The 16,674-nt window shown below is 50.2% G+C and overlaps 1 protein-coding gene across 4 annotated transcripts in view; it reads right to left on the bottom strand.

Moving 5' to 3' along the window:
* Window positions 1–16,674, bottom strand: part of LGR6 (leucine rich repeat containing G protein-coupled receptor 6) — a 135,116-nt gene that overhangs the window by 22,881 nt on the left and 95,561 nt on the right. For all 4 annotated transcript variants that reach the window (XM_027665768.1, XM_027665767.1, XM_027665769.1 and 1 more), the window contains 3 exons: window positions 14,768–14,839; window positions 2,548–2,616; window positions 1,023–1,094 (listed from right to left, as the gene is read on the bottom strand). In XM_027665768.1, coding sequence (XP_027521569.1) covers window positions 1,023–1,094; window positions 2,548–2,616; window positions 14,768–14,839 — 213 coding nt within the window. The remainder of the gene's footprint in view (window positions 1–1,022; window positions 1,095–2,547; window positions 2,617–14,767; window positions 14,840–16,674) is intronic.

Genomic DNA, 16,674 nt, shown 5'->3' with positions numbered 1-16,674 from the left:
TAACCCCAGGCTCTCCCACTAGCTTGTTTTGGCTGGACATTGGTACAGTTGAGGTCTCCTGCTGCTCTGAATGAGCCCTTTGGGGTTCTGCTGAACCAGGCAGGCTAGAAAGATGTAAAGCCCTCCTTCGACCCTGCTGGAAAACACCTTGCACTGGAGGACACCTCTTCTGATCACACATACCCACAGCAGCAGCACCTTCCCTGCTTGTCACAGTCACTGGAGAGAAGTGAGCTCTCCTAGTACCCAACAAGTTTTTGAGTCGCCTCCTACAAGAAATACTTCCCCCCACTGACTGAGAAAGACTTCAGACGGGCAGACCCAAAGGAGAGATGAATATTCTGGACGGATGTGCCCCCATTGTTACTCTGGGGATGTGCCCAAGGCAGATGGGGATGAAGCTGGTTATTTTGAGTGGAACAGTGACTATTTTCACCCAGTGTCACCATGGCTTTCTTTCCAGGTGTTGTTATTTCTGTAATTTAAGTCCAGATTGGACAAGCAGAGCTTTTGTCACTTGCCATAATTTCCAATATCCATGTGGTTCAGAGAAGAATTACCCAAAAATCGCTACCTGTGTCCGGGCCAGAAGGGAAACAAGCTGCCAACTGTGTGTATGTATCTGCAGAACTTTGTGTCCACAGGTCTGGGCAGACACACAGTGATCTGGTGTCCCAGCTCCCTGACACATGTAGTTGCTGCTGTAGCTGGCCAGCAGCTTTTCTAAACACAAGGAATAAACACCAGCAGATGTCCTCCAGGGCTTAGAATGTTTCCATGCAGAGCACCCATATTTTGTTCCTTCATTGCTGCAGCAAAGTTCAGCTGCAGGGAAAGGAGAACTCACACAATAACCTGGGGTGTAGCTGAGAAGGAGTAATTTCAGCTTGTGCTGCCCCATGGATAACAAATGTCAGATTGTGGTCATGCTGACCACTGTCAGAAATCCCAACCAAAGACATCAGGAAATGTCCCTTTCTGGGTAATATAAAGATGTAGGAAACATTATTTAATTTTCTTACATTGTTTGGAGGAGGGGATTCCCAACAAATGCATTCTCTGGAATAGCTTTGATGTTGTTGTTATGAAAACCGCTGGTGGGAGAAAAAATATCTTGTTATTAATTACTTAAATTAACCTTCTTTCCTCAACACTTTTAAAGCCAGAGAGCCTTCAAAAAAACACACAAAGTAGAAGGTGTAGGCTCTGTCCCAGCTGTAGCATCATCCCAGCAGGTGAACAAGGTCTGTGGTTTGGCAGGACAAAGCCACATTTACTCTGCTTATAGCTGGGTGCTCCATATGTGACTCCACAGAACCCACCAAGGATACCAAGACTTAGGGTTTAACATTTTACAGGTCAGGAAACAGGAACAAACCAAGTACAAAATTTTCCACCCCCCAGGAATGCTAATTTTTATGGATAGTCTCCACTGCAGCTCCACAGCTGCCAACCAGAGTGCATCAGGAATTATCAGCCCTTGTGAATTCAAAGGATTTATAGCTCTAGCTGGGATATTTTTGGTTAAGCTTGAGAACATTGCTATCAGCAAACTTTTGCAGTGGAAGAGAGCTCTGGGGCCACAGTCTGACCTCCTGTATACCAAAGGCAGCCACAGGTGTCTGTGTCCAGGGCTAAGAATAGGCTCTGGGTGATGCCCAGCTTGTTTAATAACACAGGAGTCTGAGTAGGTGAATAGTTGATGACTGTTTGAAATTTGCCTCTTCTTTAGTGATGGTCATTTCAAGAGCCCTCTCAAAGTGGATTGGGGAGCTTATCTCATTTTAAAGGTGAGAATAACGATGATATCTGGGCTGAACAGGGAAATCTTGTGAGAATTCTTCCAGTAAAGAAAAAAGTAGTGTCAGGTTTTTACTCCAAGAGTCCCAGAAACATAACAGCAGCTGCTTTTGTCCCACCCCCGCCTGGCACCAGTGTGATGCAGGAGCTGTGGATCCACATCAACTTGACCCCACCTTGGGGCTTCTACCTTCATGTTTTGGGATGTTTTCTCATTTTCAGTGTCTCCCAGGCTGACCAGTTAGAGGAGGGAGAGCTATCCACTAAAAAGGTCACAGACTTTTGTAATTCCCTATTATAAATTTATCCTAAGGGAGTTAAAACAGTTTCTGCACATCAGAGAAGGTGGTACAGGGCCTGCAGAAGCTTTGCCCTCACAATAACACGGGTAACTCCAGTTCGTGGTCCCAAGCTGGGGAATGGACATCAGAAGCAGCCAGAGAACAAATGGAATTTGAGTCCTCAGGTGCCAGAGGAGAGTGAAGAGCTGCAGGAGGAACCTGCTCCAAGGCTGACAGGGATCTCCCACTCTCCTCCACCAGTCATGGTGTGAAGGCTGATGGGGATGTGATCAGAGCTGATGGAAATCGAGGGGATAAACTGCTTTGATGTGCATGGTGGAGAGGGCTGTGAAGGAAAAGAAAAGCTTGGACTGAGTGCTGTCCTCAAGTCAGAGCATGCATGATGCTTTATTGGTCACCCTCCATTGGGGAATAGTTTTGAAAAGGAATAAACAGGAAATCTCACAGCTCCTGCAGTCGGCCCAGTGTCCTGATAGCCCCGGGGAATTCCAGCAGCTCATTGTAGTTTAGATCCCTGAAAGACACAGAAGGGAAAAACATTCACTGACGCTGCTGCAGGAACTCAACCGTGTGTATCTGTGCTGTGAAGCCACGGAAACTTGGGTGTTAAGCATGAGAGATGGGTTTTTCCTACTGTGCTGATCCAGCCACTGCCTGGAAATGCAATCTCACGTTCCTGCAGCAGGAATATTCTCTGCCTGTCAGGCAAAAGTCAGTCCAAGCCATGGCTGCTGCAGTTGGGACTCTTTTCCCCCACGTCCCCCCTATGCCCAGCATGGGGCAGTGCTGCTGCCTCACATATCCAGAGTGCCCTGTCCCCTTCTGCCAGGAGCTCACCCCGGGGCCTTTGGCTCTGAGTAATTTTTCGTGCCTTTCCAGATCAAAGTGGGATTCTCTGAAGGACAAGAAACACAACAGCAACTTCAGCTGTGTGAGCCCCATAAAGGGCTTCTCTGGGCCCCCCCTCCCTGTGGTGCAGAGGGGATCAGGAGACTATTCCCTCAGTGTTTGTCCTGGGGACATGACTGGATCTCCCTGCCCCTGGCACATTCTGTGACTGGGAATAGTAGGAAGAGTGGGCTGTGGGAAGACAGGTCTTCTGATGGTTGGGGTCAACCCCACATTGGAGTCTGTGAGCCAAAACTGCAAGGGATGTGCAGGAGGTACTGACACTGTTGAGCATTAAGTTTTATTTGCCATATAGTAAAATAAGTAAAATATGTTGGTCGTAATGACAAGTGTAGAGTTTACCTGCCCTGACCTGGCAACCAGAAGAGACATCTGAGTCTGAATGAAACCTCATGGGCTGTATTTGTTCTCCAAGAATGAGTTTCACCTCAGGAAAAGGATTTATTTGAGCTATGGGGCACTGCTGGCAACCTGAGAGCAGCAGCCCTCTGAAGGCACCAATCCTGCTGCTGGCCCATGGAGGCTTTGGATGTGCAGCACTTCTCCTCTAGCATGCCCAGTTCTCTCCTTGGAAGGCAATTCCAGCTGTCACAGTAACATTTGACACTGTCCTGGCCATCCCACTTTCCAATTCACTGAAGTCCGACTGCTCTCTACCTGCATGACACTCACCGAGTTTTAAGAGGTGGATACCTTGGAACATGAGAGTAATTACTGGCTCCTGGAGATTACTGTATAATAACACTTAATGAACCTCAAAGTAATTACCATGTAACCTGGATTGTGGTTTATGGAACAGAAATAACCAAGCATTTAAACAGCAATGAGCTGCTGCCCAATTACCCTGTAATTCTCATCCTCTGGGCCCGGGCATGGTCATTATGTTATGATCTCTCTCAGCCCCCTTCTCTCTCACATATTCTCTTACTACCAGTGCCCCTGCTTGGGAATGACTCTGGCACCACCCTGACTTTGCCCTGAAGGTGTTTATGCAGGAAATGAACCCAGAGAGTCAGTCTCTCCAAATTGGTTCTTGTTCTTCCAGGACTCCTCACTTGTATGACTTCTGTCTTAGGGAATACTTATCAGGGAATACTTAGGGTGTACAAGATAGGGCACCAAACCAGAAGAAAATTATGGAATGAGGCTGTCTTGGGTGGATTTTGTCTTTTTGCTGGATTCCCTGTGAAGCTCAGGGGATGTGGTGGGTCCTGATCTGGCAGCGATTGTCCCCTGACACTGAGGGCAGTTTTCTCTCCTCCAGCTACAGAGGGATCTCGCTGCTGATACTATGAGTATGGATTTGAGCAAATGAATCCTGCTCCTGTAGGACATGGAAAGGGTTTTCACATTGTCTAATGATTGGCAGTGCTGGCAATCAGTGGGGAAGGAGCATGAGGCCTGTGATGAAACCATGAGCTCTGCCTGCCCACTGTGTCCTGTCTGCCCTCTGCCCACTGTCCATCACTCTGTGATGTGGTGGTGGGGTCCCAGCACACGTGAGGCTGCTGTGCCTGACCCCAGGACTCAGAAGTGGAACAGGAGTGATGTGTCCCCTCCTCTCACCAGCTCACATCTGTTAGATACGAGAACTCTGTCTCTCCCAGAGAGCTCACTCTGACACACTTGATTCTCTCCTGGGTCCAAGCAGATCAGTGGTTTTCCTCAGTCTTCTCTGCTTGATCCCAAATGGGTCTGTTTCAGAATAAATAGCCCAACACATGACTGCTCACAGCCTCACTCTTTGCTTGTTGCTCATTATCAGCTGCTTGGATGCTCTTGGCCAGTGTCTGTGGAGGCATCATGATTCCATCATGGCCTGGCTGAAGGCTCACATTGCACAGCCTCAGTTACCTGAGGGCAGGACTGTTAACAATGCACATCCTCTCTCTGCAGCTCAGGAAGGTACAGGAGTGGACTTCCAAAGAGAACAAGCAATGAGAAGTGCAAGCAGGGCACCACTGGGTATTTTCAAAACGTCAGTCAAATCCAATTAACCTCCAGATCACTGCACTGGGTGAAATCAGAGGCATTAGCAGCCAAAGTTGACCCACGGCCCCAAATCTCTGCACATAAGGTGTGTAATACCTTTAACAGGCTCACCCTGCAGTGATTCCCTCAAGTTACAGGGAGGTTCCACAGAAAGCAGGAATCTGTAGAGGTCGTTCAAAGCTGGGTGTCTGCCTGCAGCACTTCCCTCCCTCGCACCACAAACGGGCTGGGATGAGCCTGTCTGATGCCAAGGGACAGTCCTTGGAAGGGAGGGGCTGTGAACCCCATCCCCAGGTGACACTCTGCCCACTGCTGCTGTGTCACCACTGCTGTGGGATGCTTTGTGTGATGGCACGAGGCTGAGTTTCTCCCCAGCAACACTCAATGTGTCTGTGAGCTGCTGACAGATGGAAGACATTGCCCAAGAGAGAGGAGGCTTGGCTCACCTGTGATTCACTAACAGAACAAGGGATCTTAGATCTGCAACCAGTATTATTTACAAGGAGTAATTCACTGTGCTGTAATATTTGCTCCTGTCTTTCTCTAAAAACGCGTTTCCTTTCCAGCCTGCATCTGTTCCGGGCAGGCAGGTCTTTCATCAGCAGATGAAGGTTCTGTTTGTACCTCCGTGTGTGTGCAAGTACGTACAGGACCAGTCCTTCCTGAGCGAACACACACCGTTCCCAGCCCTGGCAGCGTCCTGGGGCCTCCCTCCCTTCTGCACTTGACAGATACAAAGAGCATTCATTGTGTTCAGCGGCTCCTGCCGGGTAAAACCCATCTCGGAATGCTGGCAGACACTGGGGCTTGTTGGAAAGTGGAAATGCAACCAGGTGTAGCCGAGACGCTCCAGCCCGGCTGCCAGCAGAGACAATGTGCCCGTGCTCGCTCCTGCCGGGGCTTCCTCGGTTTTGAGGAGGTGAGCCTCCCTCCTGGAAAACAAACCCAGCTGTTCTGGGGAACAAATCCCCAAGAGATGCTTGCAGCCATCTCCCCTGGACCGTGTGCCACTCGCACCGCCTGGACTTGTCTCCAGCGCTGCCCCCTGCCCGGCTCTGCCCATTTCATGGGGTTCAGCTGGTTGGAGGAGGCTTCAAGAAGCCAGTGCCTGAGATGGTCCTCAGGTGTCATCCCTGCCCTGCAGTGAGGCCAGCCTTCCCAGAACCCAGACCCAGACCAGGACACAAAGTTGACTTCTCTCTCCCTTCTTCTTTCCCAGAATCTGAGTCAGGCTCTGGTCCAAGAATGACCCAAACTCAGCATCCAACCCCCACCGTGGTGTCCCTGGGGAACAGGGGGAAGTTTCTGCTCCTTTAGTGAAATTCAGTTCTTGGGTCTTTCCACAGGTACCAGCAGGGCTCTATCCATCCTGGATGTGGTTCCTCTGCCTGCTCTCCCATGGTGAATCTGGCCCAGCCTGTGTGGCCAGTGGTGGGTCTCCTGAGCCACCTCTAGAGCAACAAAATTTCCTCCACGGAGCACATCAGTGAACTGTCATTGTTCACAAACTCTTTCCAGGGGCTGCTGGATATAGGAAATGGACCTACTGTAGCAAACGCCTCCAAGGGTCCCCTTTCTCTCCCTGCCTTATCTGAGGTGCTTGGGCAATGCTTTGTTGCTCTCAGCTCCACACTCCGACTCTTTCCCACTGCTTCCAGATTTGGGATGATGCTGGGAAAGCTGCAAAAAGCTACTGCACTGTCCCCATGTGCTGCTGTGGCACATGGGCTGGGGTGCCCAGGGAGGCCTCTTGGCCCAGCCTGGCACTTCTGGGCTCTCAGCTGCCCCAGCTCCAGGGTCTGCCCCAAGGCTTTGTGTGCCACACGTGGGGTTCCCTGGCTGTGGGGTGCCGCCCTTTTTGACACAAAGCAAATACAATGGCAGCATTACCTGGTGGAAGGATGGCAATGCCATGGCCATGGTTATGCCAAACAATAGGGAGGCCTCATAACAAACAAACAGCAAAAATGAGCATGGCAAAAGGGAGTTCTCCCTATTATCAAGGGCTTTTGAAAGCACAGTCATCCAGCCAAGAGGTTCAGAACTGATGTGCAAAAGCAATGACTACAAATAATCACTTTCCTCAGCTGGGCTCAAAGTTACCATCTCTAGCACGAAAGTGGGATGTCAAGAGGAGCCTTGTTTGTTCTTCTAGTTGAAATGAAAACTTCTGAAAGGTCACCAAGTTTGCCCAAGATAGAATGAACTGGCTGGCTTTCCATTATTGTTATTGCTAGAGGGAGCCTATAGCTTCATATTTGGAAGATCTTAACCAACCCTGTTGTTTATTTAGAAATAAAAGCAAATTGACATCAAAGGCACAGTTATTTTGGGGTTTAATTGCCAGGGTGATTTGAAGCTGACAACATGCAGCCTGGAACTATTAATATCTTCAGTCGGGCCAAAAGGAGAGAAAGAGGGGAAAGAGTCTCAGGTCAATTTTCTGCCTGTTAGGGACTATTAGTGGTTCCACACAGGAAGCCAAAGAAAAAAAAAAAAGAAAATTATATAGTACTATAAATTCTTCCATAAGCCACAAAACACCACAAATTTGCAGCTAATAAACCTGAAGATGCAGTGAGATTAGGAACTGGAGATGGGACATTTACTGACTGTTTCAGTCCCAGTGGAGTTGGAGATGTTACCATGGTGCCTGGGGGGGACTTTGTGCAGCCTCTCCTGAGGACCTGCATTTCCACCTGTCCTGTGCTGGCATCTCATCAAGCTGCCAGTAAATGTAATTACAACTGCTGCTAGTCCTGCTGGTTACTGTGGCCAAATCAAGCACTAGGAATGATTTAATTGGTAGTCTGGAAGCCCAAGGGGGCTGTTGTGACCATGTAGTCTGACCTCCTGCCCTGCACTGGCCAGACAGCTTTACCCAGAAGCCTTACATCCAGGTCATGGCCTGTGGCTGAGCTTGAGCTGGGAAGAGCTGCCAGATTAGTCCAGAATACGAAAAGTACACAATCAGGTGCCATATTTTATAGAATCGCAGAATCATTAAGGTTGGAAAAGTCACTTCCCATTTACACAATGATCAGAGCAGACAATGAACTTCATAGCTCTGTTCTTGGACCAGGCACAGGGACTCATGCAACCAGGGCCCTGAGCTGTGGTCCCTGTTTCCCAAAAACCACCTGTCCCCTTCTTTTCTCCATCCCCTCAATCTAGATACCAAAGCCTCTCCTGAGGTCCCTTCCATCCTCTGACAGGGCAGTTTGGGATCTGATGAGATGCCTGGGGACCCACGCTGACACTGCAGGGCTGGAGCATCAGGATGCTGAGGAAGTACCAGAGCAGCTCAGTGCAGCAAAAAGGGAATCCTTGGGGAGTCAAACCCATCAGATGCTCTGGGAATTGCACAGACTGGGGTTAGCATCAGGAGACGGCACAAAAGGTTTCAAATTAAACATGTTGATGGAGAGTTGAGGTGTTAGGTAGCACTTGATAGACAATTTTCCAGGCGAACAGCAAAGCCTGCCTGGGCCTAAAAGGGTTAAACAACCCTTGTATGAGCTGTGCTGGAGATATTTCCCATTTCCTTCTTCCTGCCTTCATTGCCTGAGGTGCGCTTCATATTAATTTTCTTTCTTTTTTTTATCTTCTCTCTGAAAGAGAATCCAACTCTCTGGAGGAGTTGGTAGGTTCCAGCCCTGCTCTGCATTTACAGAGTCGACTAATTACCCGGATAATGGGGTGAGTGCTGTGGTAAGGGCATTTCCTGTGAGGCAAGGTTAGGCAGATAAAATGCCTAGAGCCAGAGGGTTTTGAATTCAACCCTTCTGGGAGACGTTTTTAATTTATTAGCACTATTTTTTAAAAATAAATTAAAAGGTTTTTAAATGAATGGAGATTTGGTCTTTCCAAGTGATTTATCTCCATCTGATGGGCGGAGGAGCTGGCAGGGATGTGGATGGGGAGGGAGAAGCCAGGGAGGTAGGAAACAGTGGGGTCATCTCAGGTAGAGGGGATGGGTGAGGGCTGCAGGGCCCCTCTGAACTGGCTCCCCATCACATCCTTGTCAGAGATGGGCTGGAGATGCCCGAATAATAAGAGTAGTGGGACTTTTGGGGCACATCATTGCTGTTCTGGCTGTAGCCCAGAGGCCTTCAGCATTTTGAGGTGGTCCTGGGGAGCAGCCATTCATTTCCTATCTTTGCCTCTGCCCCAGAAGCCACCTTGGCCCTGCTGTGGGCTGGGGAGGCATTGCTGGGACACTGCTGGGACATGGCTTTGCTCCCTGCCAATGTCAGGGTCTTGTCTCTCTGCTTGTGCTTTTGGTTCAGCCCATGCTCCAGGGGACTCTGCCCTGTCCATGCACAGAACCACCAGTAGGGCCATAGCTCTTACTTCTGCATTTTTCTCCTTTGTCTCAGCACCTCCAAATTTAGCCCTGAGCAGGTGTTGGGGGATACAAGGTGGCTTTTGTGATGAGGGAGCCTTCAAGTCCCCACACCAGGTGTTGCTCAGCACTGCCAGCCCACTTGAGCCATGTGAGGGCACAGACCTGCCAGAGCCACTGCTCTCACCCACCTACTTCATATCAGAGGCCCCAGGGAGTGGCCTCCACAGGCTTCCTCACTCTGTGTATGTGGCAACCAGCCCTCAGGGCCACAACACCTCTTCCCGATTGGACAAAACAGTCCTGATGGGAGAAAAAAAAGCTTTCTCCTTTTCCTCAAAGCACAGATCCCATCCCAGGGGCATTTTCAGTGAGTCACTTCCACCACTGTTTTGGCAGAAGGCGTAGGAAGATCCACGAGGAACCTCTCTCCCCCTCTTTTCAGCTGCACTCTCTGCTTGCTGTCTGAGGTCTGCTCTCCTCTGCCATGGGGGCTGAGGGCTCCCTAACAGCAGGTAAGGTGGAAATGCTAAATACTGGTTTGTGTATGAGGTGTTTGGAACTAGAACTTGGGGGCCAGCTCTGAAATTCAGTTTCCATGATTAGATGCCCTCCCCAAGGCTATCTGTGAGGCACTGTACAGCTCCCCCCCCTCCATATACTTACATATGTGTTTGGCTGCATAGTTTCAGGTCACCTACCACTTCCATCCCTTCACACTGCATAGAGCAGTGACTTGGAGCTTAGTTGTGTGGAGGAACTTCCTGCATTCCCCACCCCCTCCAGCCCTGATCCATGGCACATTCATATTTCAGGGACACAGAAGGGTAAATTCAGTGCTATCACAATCTACCTAATGAGGCCAAAGTCAAGAACTACAAGGCATGAGGCAACTATTCATCAGGCTGTAGATTGCATTCAGACTGACTGCAAAGTTCAGGGACTTTAGGACACTGCTCAGCTTTCCAGGTGAAGGTGGCAAGGAGGAAACCTGGGCACAAGACCAGTCTCAATGTGGAAATTCATTCATGTCACAGGGACCACCCCATTAGAAATACTTTCCTTATACAGCAGTGGAGAACTTGGCTCCTGTGTTAGCAGACCTCTGGATGGCAATTTTCCCTTGCTGTTCCTCTGAAAACACAGCCATGTCCTCCCTAGCACTGTGCCCCCAGCCCCGAGCACAAGGTCTGAGTGTTACCTGTCATTGCAGAGATGCTCCTGGCTGCAGCTGACTGCTCTTTACATCAGCTTTTCCATAAGCATTCCTACTCACCAGGCTTATGGCACACAACAAGTTTAATCATAGAATGGTTCGGGTTTGAAGGGACCTCATCATCTTATTTCAAGCACTCACCATGGGAAGGGACACCTTCCATTGGAAGGTGCCTCATTCCCCTGCCCTTCTTCCTGCATTGTTAAAGACTGAGAAATTAAGTTTAAAATAAGCGGGAAATGTAGAAGTTCTTTCCATCCAAATGGCAGAAGCGGGTTACGCTGCCCGATATTTCACACCATGTGTTAAACAGCTCAAAGGACAATGCACCATGGGGCAGGTTTTACAAGGCAAAGCAGGAACAGGGAAGTGACATGAAGATCAGTGTGTCTGGAGACTCAGCTTTTGGCACGCTTCTCTCCTAATTCTTGCAGACAATGGCACTTCTCTGTGACTCTTCTCCTTCATTTCACCTCCCCACTCCTCACCCTCTCAGGATCCTCCCAGTTCACTGTGCCATTTGCTGTGGTCCAAACATGCACCTTGGCCACAGGCCTTCCCCTCTGGGCATGCCAATGGGTTGTCCTTCCCTTGGTATTTAAAGTCTCTGTGCTCAGCTGGCTGTGCCCCACTCAGAGCAGTGCTGTCTCTTCCCCACATCTCCTATGGGCACCCCTGACCTTACACCTCGTATAAAGGATTGAGTCCATTGCCCAAAGGGGCTACAGGAAGAATGTGTCACATCAGGACATTTGCACTCTTATTTACTCCATGGTTTTGGGAAAGGGCTAAGAAATGCCAAGCTTCACCCACTCCAACTGTCTGATACCTGACTTCATGGCTCAGCTGTGCTTGGGGCTTCTTCCCACAGCCCTGCAGGGTTGCTCTGTGTCACCTCTCAGGCTGATGGGAACTGGTGAGGGAATATCACTGGGTTTCCAGGCTGTTTCAAAACCCTTTAGGGAATCTGGCCAGGGTGGCTCTGACTTACTTTCAGCCTATCTGCCAGCTTTCCTTCCCAGAAGAGAAGGCTGGGCGGGGGCTGTGAACAGCCAGATCTTTCCCTGACAGAGAAAATTTTCTTGGAGCTTCTTTCTTCAGCTACATGCTGGTGTTTGACTGGTTGACACTTGGTGGGTGTTGCATATCTACCTTTTTCCCCCCATCAGTGTGGAGAACACAGAGCTGCTCTTGCTGTGTACTTGGCAGAGCTGACTTGTGCACAGAAGCTGCAGGTCAGCGCAAGGGAAACATGAAGTCATTCATCTGGCTTCACCCCTTTCTAGAACTGTTGCCTTCCTGAAACAACAGGGCCAAGCCCCCTCAAAGAACAGAGATGTTCCACTGGGATCTGTTTTTGCAGAAGTGCTGGGACCTGAGGTAGGAGTCCAGTGTGGTTGTACTTATGCAGCTTATACACTGCTGAGACCTGTGTGGAGTAGTGGCTGCTGCTTCTCCTAAAGTTTTGGCTGCTGCTTCTTTCAGAGTTTTGGCTGCCTTTGATAAAAATAGAAGTTTTCTTGTCTAGCTGAATATGAGAAGAAATATTTCCCTTAGGGGAAAAGAGGTTTCTGCACCTAAAACTTCCCAGGCTCTTCTGAAAAACCTGAAACAATATTTTCCCTCTCGACTTCTACAGTTCTTCAACTACTGTACCTGGCTTATAATCAGCATTTGGCCACAAATACTCATTTTAGGAACCCTGGAGAAATTTCTGTCTTCACCAGCCCTTACCATCCTAACTGTCTTCCAGGAGCTAACACCCACGAGGTATCTGAGAGCCCAGTTTGGCCCCCACAAGCCAAGAAAGCGTGCAAACTGTTGTCAACACAATGTAATCACAATTTGAATTAAAGGATATATGTGGAGACTGTAATCGTCTCCACATACACAAGAGCTGAGAGGTGGTAGGTGATGCTGGTCCAGCAGCTTGGCTGGGATGGTGCAGTCAACACTGGTATTTTTTCCCCAGAGCTTGTCCAGCTTTGGTCAGCAGGCAGGTGAGTGCTAAGGATTAATGTGAGGTGGGTGGGTCTCCTTGAGGAACATGCATTTCTCAAGGATCAGTGACTTGGAATGTTGGCTGACCTGGAGGTGAGAATGCTCAGGCCAAGAGAAGCAGAAGGCAGCTCATTTCTTCTAGAGGATGCTCCTTCAGAGCAATCAGATGTGGAGGAGAGTCCTTGCAGCACTGGAGATCTCCCCCACGGCGCTGTCCCTGCAGCTACAGGCAGCTGTGCAGGATGGGGCCGTGGGATACTCCCACGCACAAGTGCTCCATCAGAGCCTGGACACAGGCAAAGCCCTGCTCCAAGGGGACAACCCTTGGAGACCAGATGCTCCCAGGGCTTCCTGATCAACGTCAGCAGAGACAGGGCTTGCACTGCCACAGCCCTCCAGACAGCCACATCTCTGCAGCTCTGCTCAGTCCTGTCCCTGTGGGGACTGGGAGCAGGACACTGCTCTCCCCAAGTGCTGGGTGGCACCTCGGATGGGCAAAGAAAGTGCTAGAGGGGGAGCAGAGGGAAAATGAGCTTTCAGCACAAATGTCTGTGGAAACAGAATTATCTCCCAGGGCAATGGAATCCTTTAGTCTTTCCCAAGGCAAATTAAGGGGCCAGATTCTCCTCGGCAGCTACATCGTGCTTGGGATGGGCAGCAGGATTGCTTTAACCACCCTGGCTGCAGAGGAAGGTTGCCCCAATGGAGGCTGTGATGTTGCTGCGTGGTCTGCCACTTTTGTAGCTCAAACAAAGTTTTCTTCCATCAGTGAGTTCTCTGCTTCCTCCTGCAGCTCGCCTGCCTTTGTGCTGCCTGGGTGCCATGGCTCTGTGACCACCAGAAACGACTGGGGAGGAAGCCAAGCTGGCACAGTGATGGGGGACCCATGGGTCACCAGAGGAGACCATCCATCAGCCTCCTACCCCTGGCACAGTTCAACCTCTCCCCAGCTGAGCCCTTCTGGGTGGCCCCAGGATCTGCCAGTCTGAAAGGAAGAGACAATGCCTGTCGTGGTCCTGCCCTGAGGAGCGTGTCTGGGGACCAAGGGCTTGCCTGCTGCTGCCACTCGCGCCTGATAGCTGCTGTTGGCACCGTGCTGGGCACAGAGGGGCCTTGTCTCGTTGAGTGGCACTTGAATGCTGGGAAGCAGCACCTCCTTTTGCCATGAACCAGACCCCCTAGTTCTCTCTGGCAAGGAGCGAGGGCCTGACTCTGACCCCAAGCCTGCGTGTTTCTGCACAATTGAGGGCATCAGCCACCTCTTCCAGTCTTTCAGAGCCTCGATTTATTTGCTTGCTTGTTTGTGTTTCCTCCTGGGCCAATGCAGGCACATGAGGCCCTGGGCATTCATGCAGCTGTCACAGCACAGGGTATGTGTGGCCAGGCTGTCAGATTTAACTCTCCTCAAGTTCAGGGTGAGCTGCCTGCCTCTAATCACCGAATCACGGAACAGTTTAAGTTGGGAGGCACCTTAAAGCTCATCTTGTTCCACATTCCAACCATGGGGGACACCTCCCACTGGACCAGGTTTCTCCAAGCCCCATCCAACCTGGCCTTGAATACTTCCAGGGATGGGGCTGCAGCCTTTCTGGGCAACCTGTGCCAGGGCTTCACCACCCTCTGAGTAAAGAATATCTTCCAAGCTCAATCTACCTTCCTGAAGATGTGTCTTGGAGGAGAGTTCATTCCTGCTTTCCATCCTCCCTGCAGTCTCCTGATGGATTGCTACCCAGCCATGCCAAGCATATGGTGCAAGATGAAGTCAGCTGGCTACAGGTGATGCCAGGGGACATGAGACCATCTCAAACACGGATACCCCACAGATGTGGTGAGGAAGGGGACACATTCCCTGAGCAGAGCGTGTATTCAAGCTTTTGGGATTGCATCTGGACTAGACTGGTGCCCAGGGCCTCAGAGCCCCCTCCCAGCCACTCTACCCACATGCACAGATCCCTCTGCAGCAGCAGCACAGCCAGACCAGCTTGCACAGCTGCAGGGAGAAAGTCCAGTCTCTCACTCCCCAGTGAGCTCTGTGCCCTGGGCATCTACTCGTGCTGGTGCCTGGAGCCTGCCCTGCTGTTGCCCTCAGTGCATGGTGACCAGTGATGCACAGTGGGACTGACCCCCTTTCCTGCATGCTGTGCCTGGGGGGGATGAACACACACCAGCTCTTTAGGATAGAGAATAAAACAGGTGACTCACAGGGTTTCCAAGCTGTGCAGCCCATCAAAGCCGTTGGCTCCCAGGCTTTGGATCCGGTTGTTGTGCAGGTGCCTGTGGACAAAACAGAGATGGTCAGTGGAGGTGCAAGCTGACCTTTTTCTATGGCCTGAGCAGTGGTCCAGGACATCCTTCAAGCTGAGCACAGCCTTGGCTGGGATGCTGAGAGGGCTTATAGGGTTCCCTCTCTTGCTGCATGAGACATGTGCAGAGTGCAATAGTGCCTGCAGAGCAGCTGCAGAGCTCCCAATTCTCTCAGGAATTCCAGACTAATGTAGGAGTTTCCCTGAGATCTCCATCTTCACAACTGCCAGGTGACTGTGGATGAACACGCTTAAGAAAGAAGTTTCAAGAAACACCCTAGAGCTCTTACCCTGGGCCCAGCCCACCGTGCTGCTTCAACAGCTGTTCATGGGCACTGGGTGCTATCTAAGTACACAATCATATTTGGACTCCTTGGAGCCCTAGTAGCAGCAAGAAGGCTTTGAGTTCAAAATCATCCTGTTAGTCACAGTCTATTATCTTTACTTGTAAAATAATTGAAAATGCTGCCAGTTCCTGGACCAGCTCCAGTTTGATTGCGGTGAGAGTTGTCTTCAGTTTAATGCTTCAGAGTGGCCTGGCTGAAGTGCTGGGGCCATGCCACAGGCTGATGCACTACAGGAACAATTATTTCCCTATTTTCCTTCATCCTGGTGCTACATGCCATGAATATGTAGTGCTTAAAGGTTCTGGAGCTCCCAGCCTTAACACTGGCACTGGAGAGGCAAATGCTGGGGGTGCCCTGTGAAACCACCTGGGGTAATTTTACCTTGGAAGCTCTGTAGGTGATAAGTGCCTGGAGTCCTGGATTCTCTGTTTCTGTGGGCCCCTCACTCCCATGTCTCAGTCTTTTGGCAAACCCAAGGCCTTAATCCCCGGGTCCTTCCTCTCTGTTTGCAGAGACTCTCTGTGTGTGTGTGTGTGTACATCCGAGTGCTTTTGCCATCTTCCTTTACAGCTGGTGTGAGCTGTGTGGCTAATTGTGCATGTCCCTCTGAAATCCCATGCAAGGGCACCTCCAAGTTCATGGAGAGAGCTCTTGTGAGCAGTCTGAGGAAAGTCTGCTAAAAAGCAGAAGAAGACAACCCACTGCTGCCCAGCCTACACTTCTACCAGCCTTCACTCAACCCCCTTAGTGCTGTCCATGCTTGCAGTGGTGTGGTCTGTGTGGATAAATGCCCACCGAGGAGGTAAGGTCCTCTGCAAAGGCCACTTCCTTTCCTCTCTCTCAGGGCAGAGACACCACTCGCCTTCAGGGTCCTTTTCTCCCTCCTCAATGCCAGGGATGCACCAGCCTTTGTCCAATGCTGCTGCCTCCTTCCAAGAGCCTGGGGGAGGCTCCACGCTGGCAGGTGGATCAATGACTTTTTCTTGTTGCTTGATCTCAATCTGCCTCAGCTTGAAAAAATCTCTCACTCCACCTGGATTCAAGTGTGAGTTGTTTGGCTGAGCACAGGCAGCTCCCACTGCCAAATATTCTAGGGTAAAACAGGAGGCAGCTGGGAGGGGAGGAACAGTCAGGCTCTAGGGCAGTTTGGTAGGGGCTTGCAAAACAGAAACCAGCCCGAGACGGATGTTTGTCATTGGGATGAGAACATACAAACATTTCAGAGGAAGGGGAAGGGAGGGGAAAGATGTATGATAAAATATGTTTGCTCCTTTAAGCAAACGGGAAAAAAAGAAAACGATGTTGCCTGCAAGAAAACTTGGATTGTGACTTTTAGAGGAGAAAAGAAGCTTGAGATCAAAATGAGAGTTTTACAGGAGAAACTTCTCTTTGTCACAGGAAGAGAAGTTTGAATCTAGATGGTCTTGTCTATCAAATGTTACAGCTTCAGATCACACTG

The sequence above is a fragment of the Corapipo altera genome, unplaced genomic scaffold (genome assembly GCF_003945725.1).
Source record: "Corapipo altera isolate COAL_440 unplaced genomic scaffold, ASM394572v1 202, whole genome shotgun sequence".
Classification (NCBI taxonomy): domain Eukaryota; kingdom Metazoa; phylum Chordata; class Aves; order Passeriformes; family Pipridae; genus Corapipo; species Corapipo altera.
The sequence above is the reverse complement of the archived record's forward strand: the minus strand, read 5'-3'. Positions and strand labels throughout refer to the sequence as shown.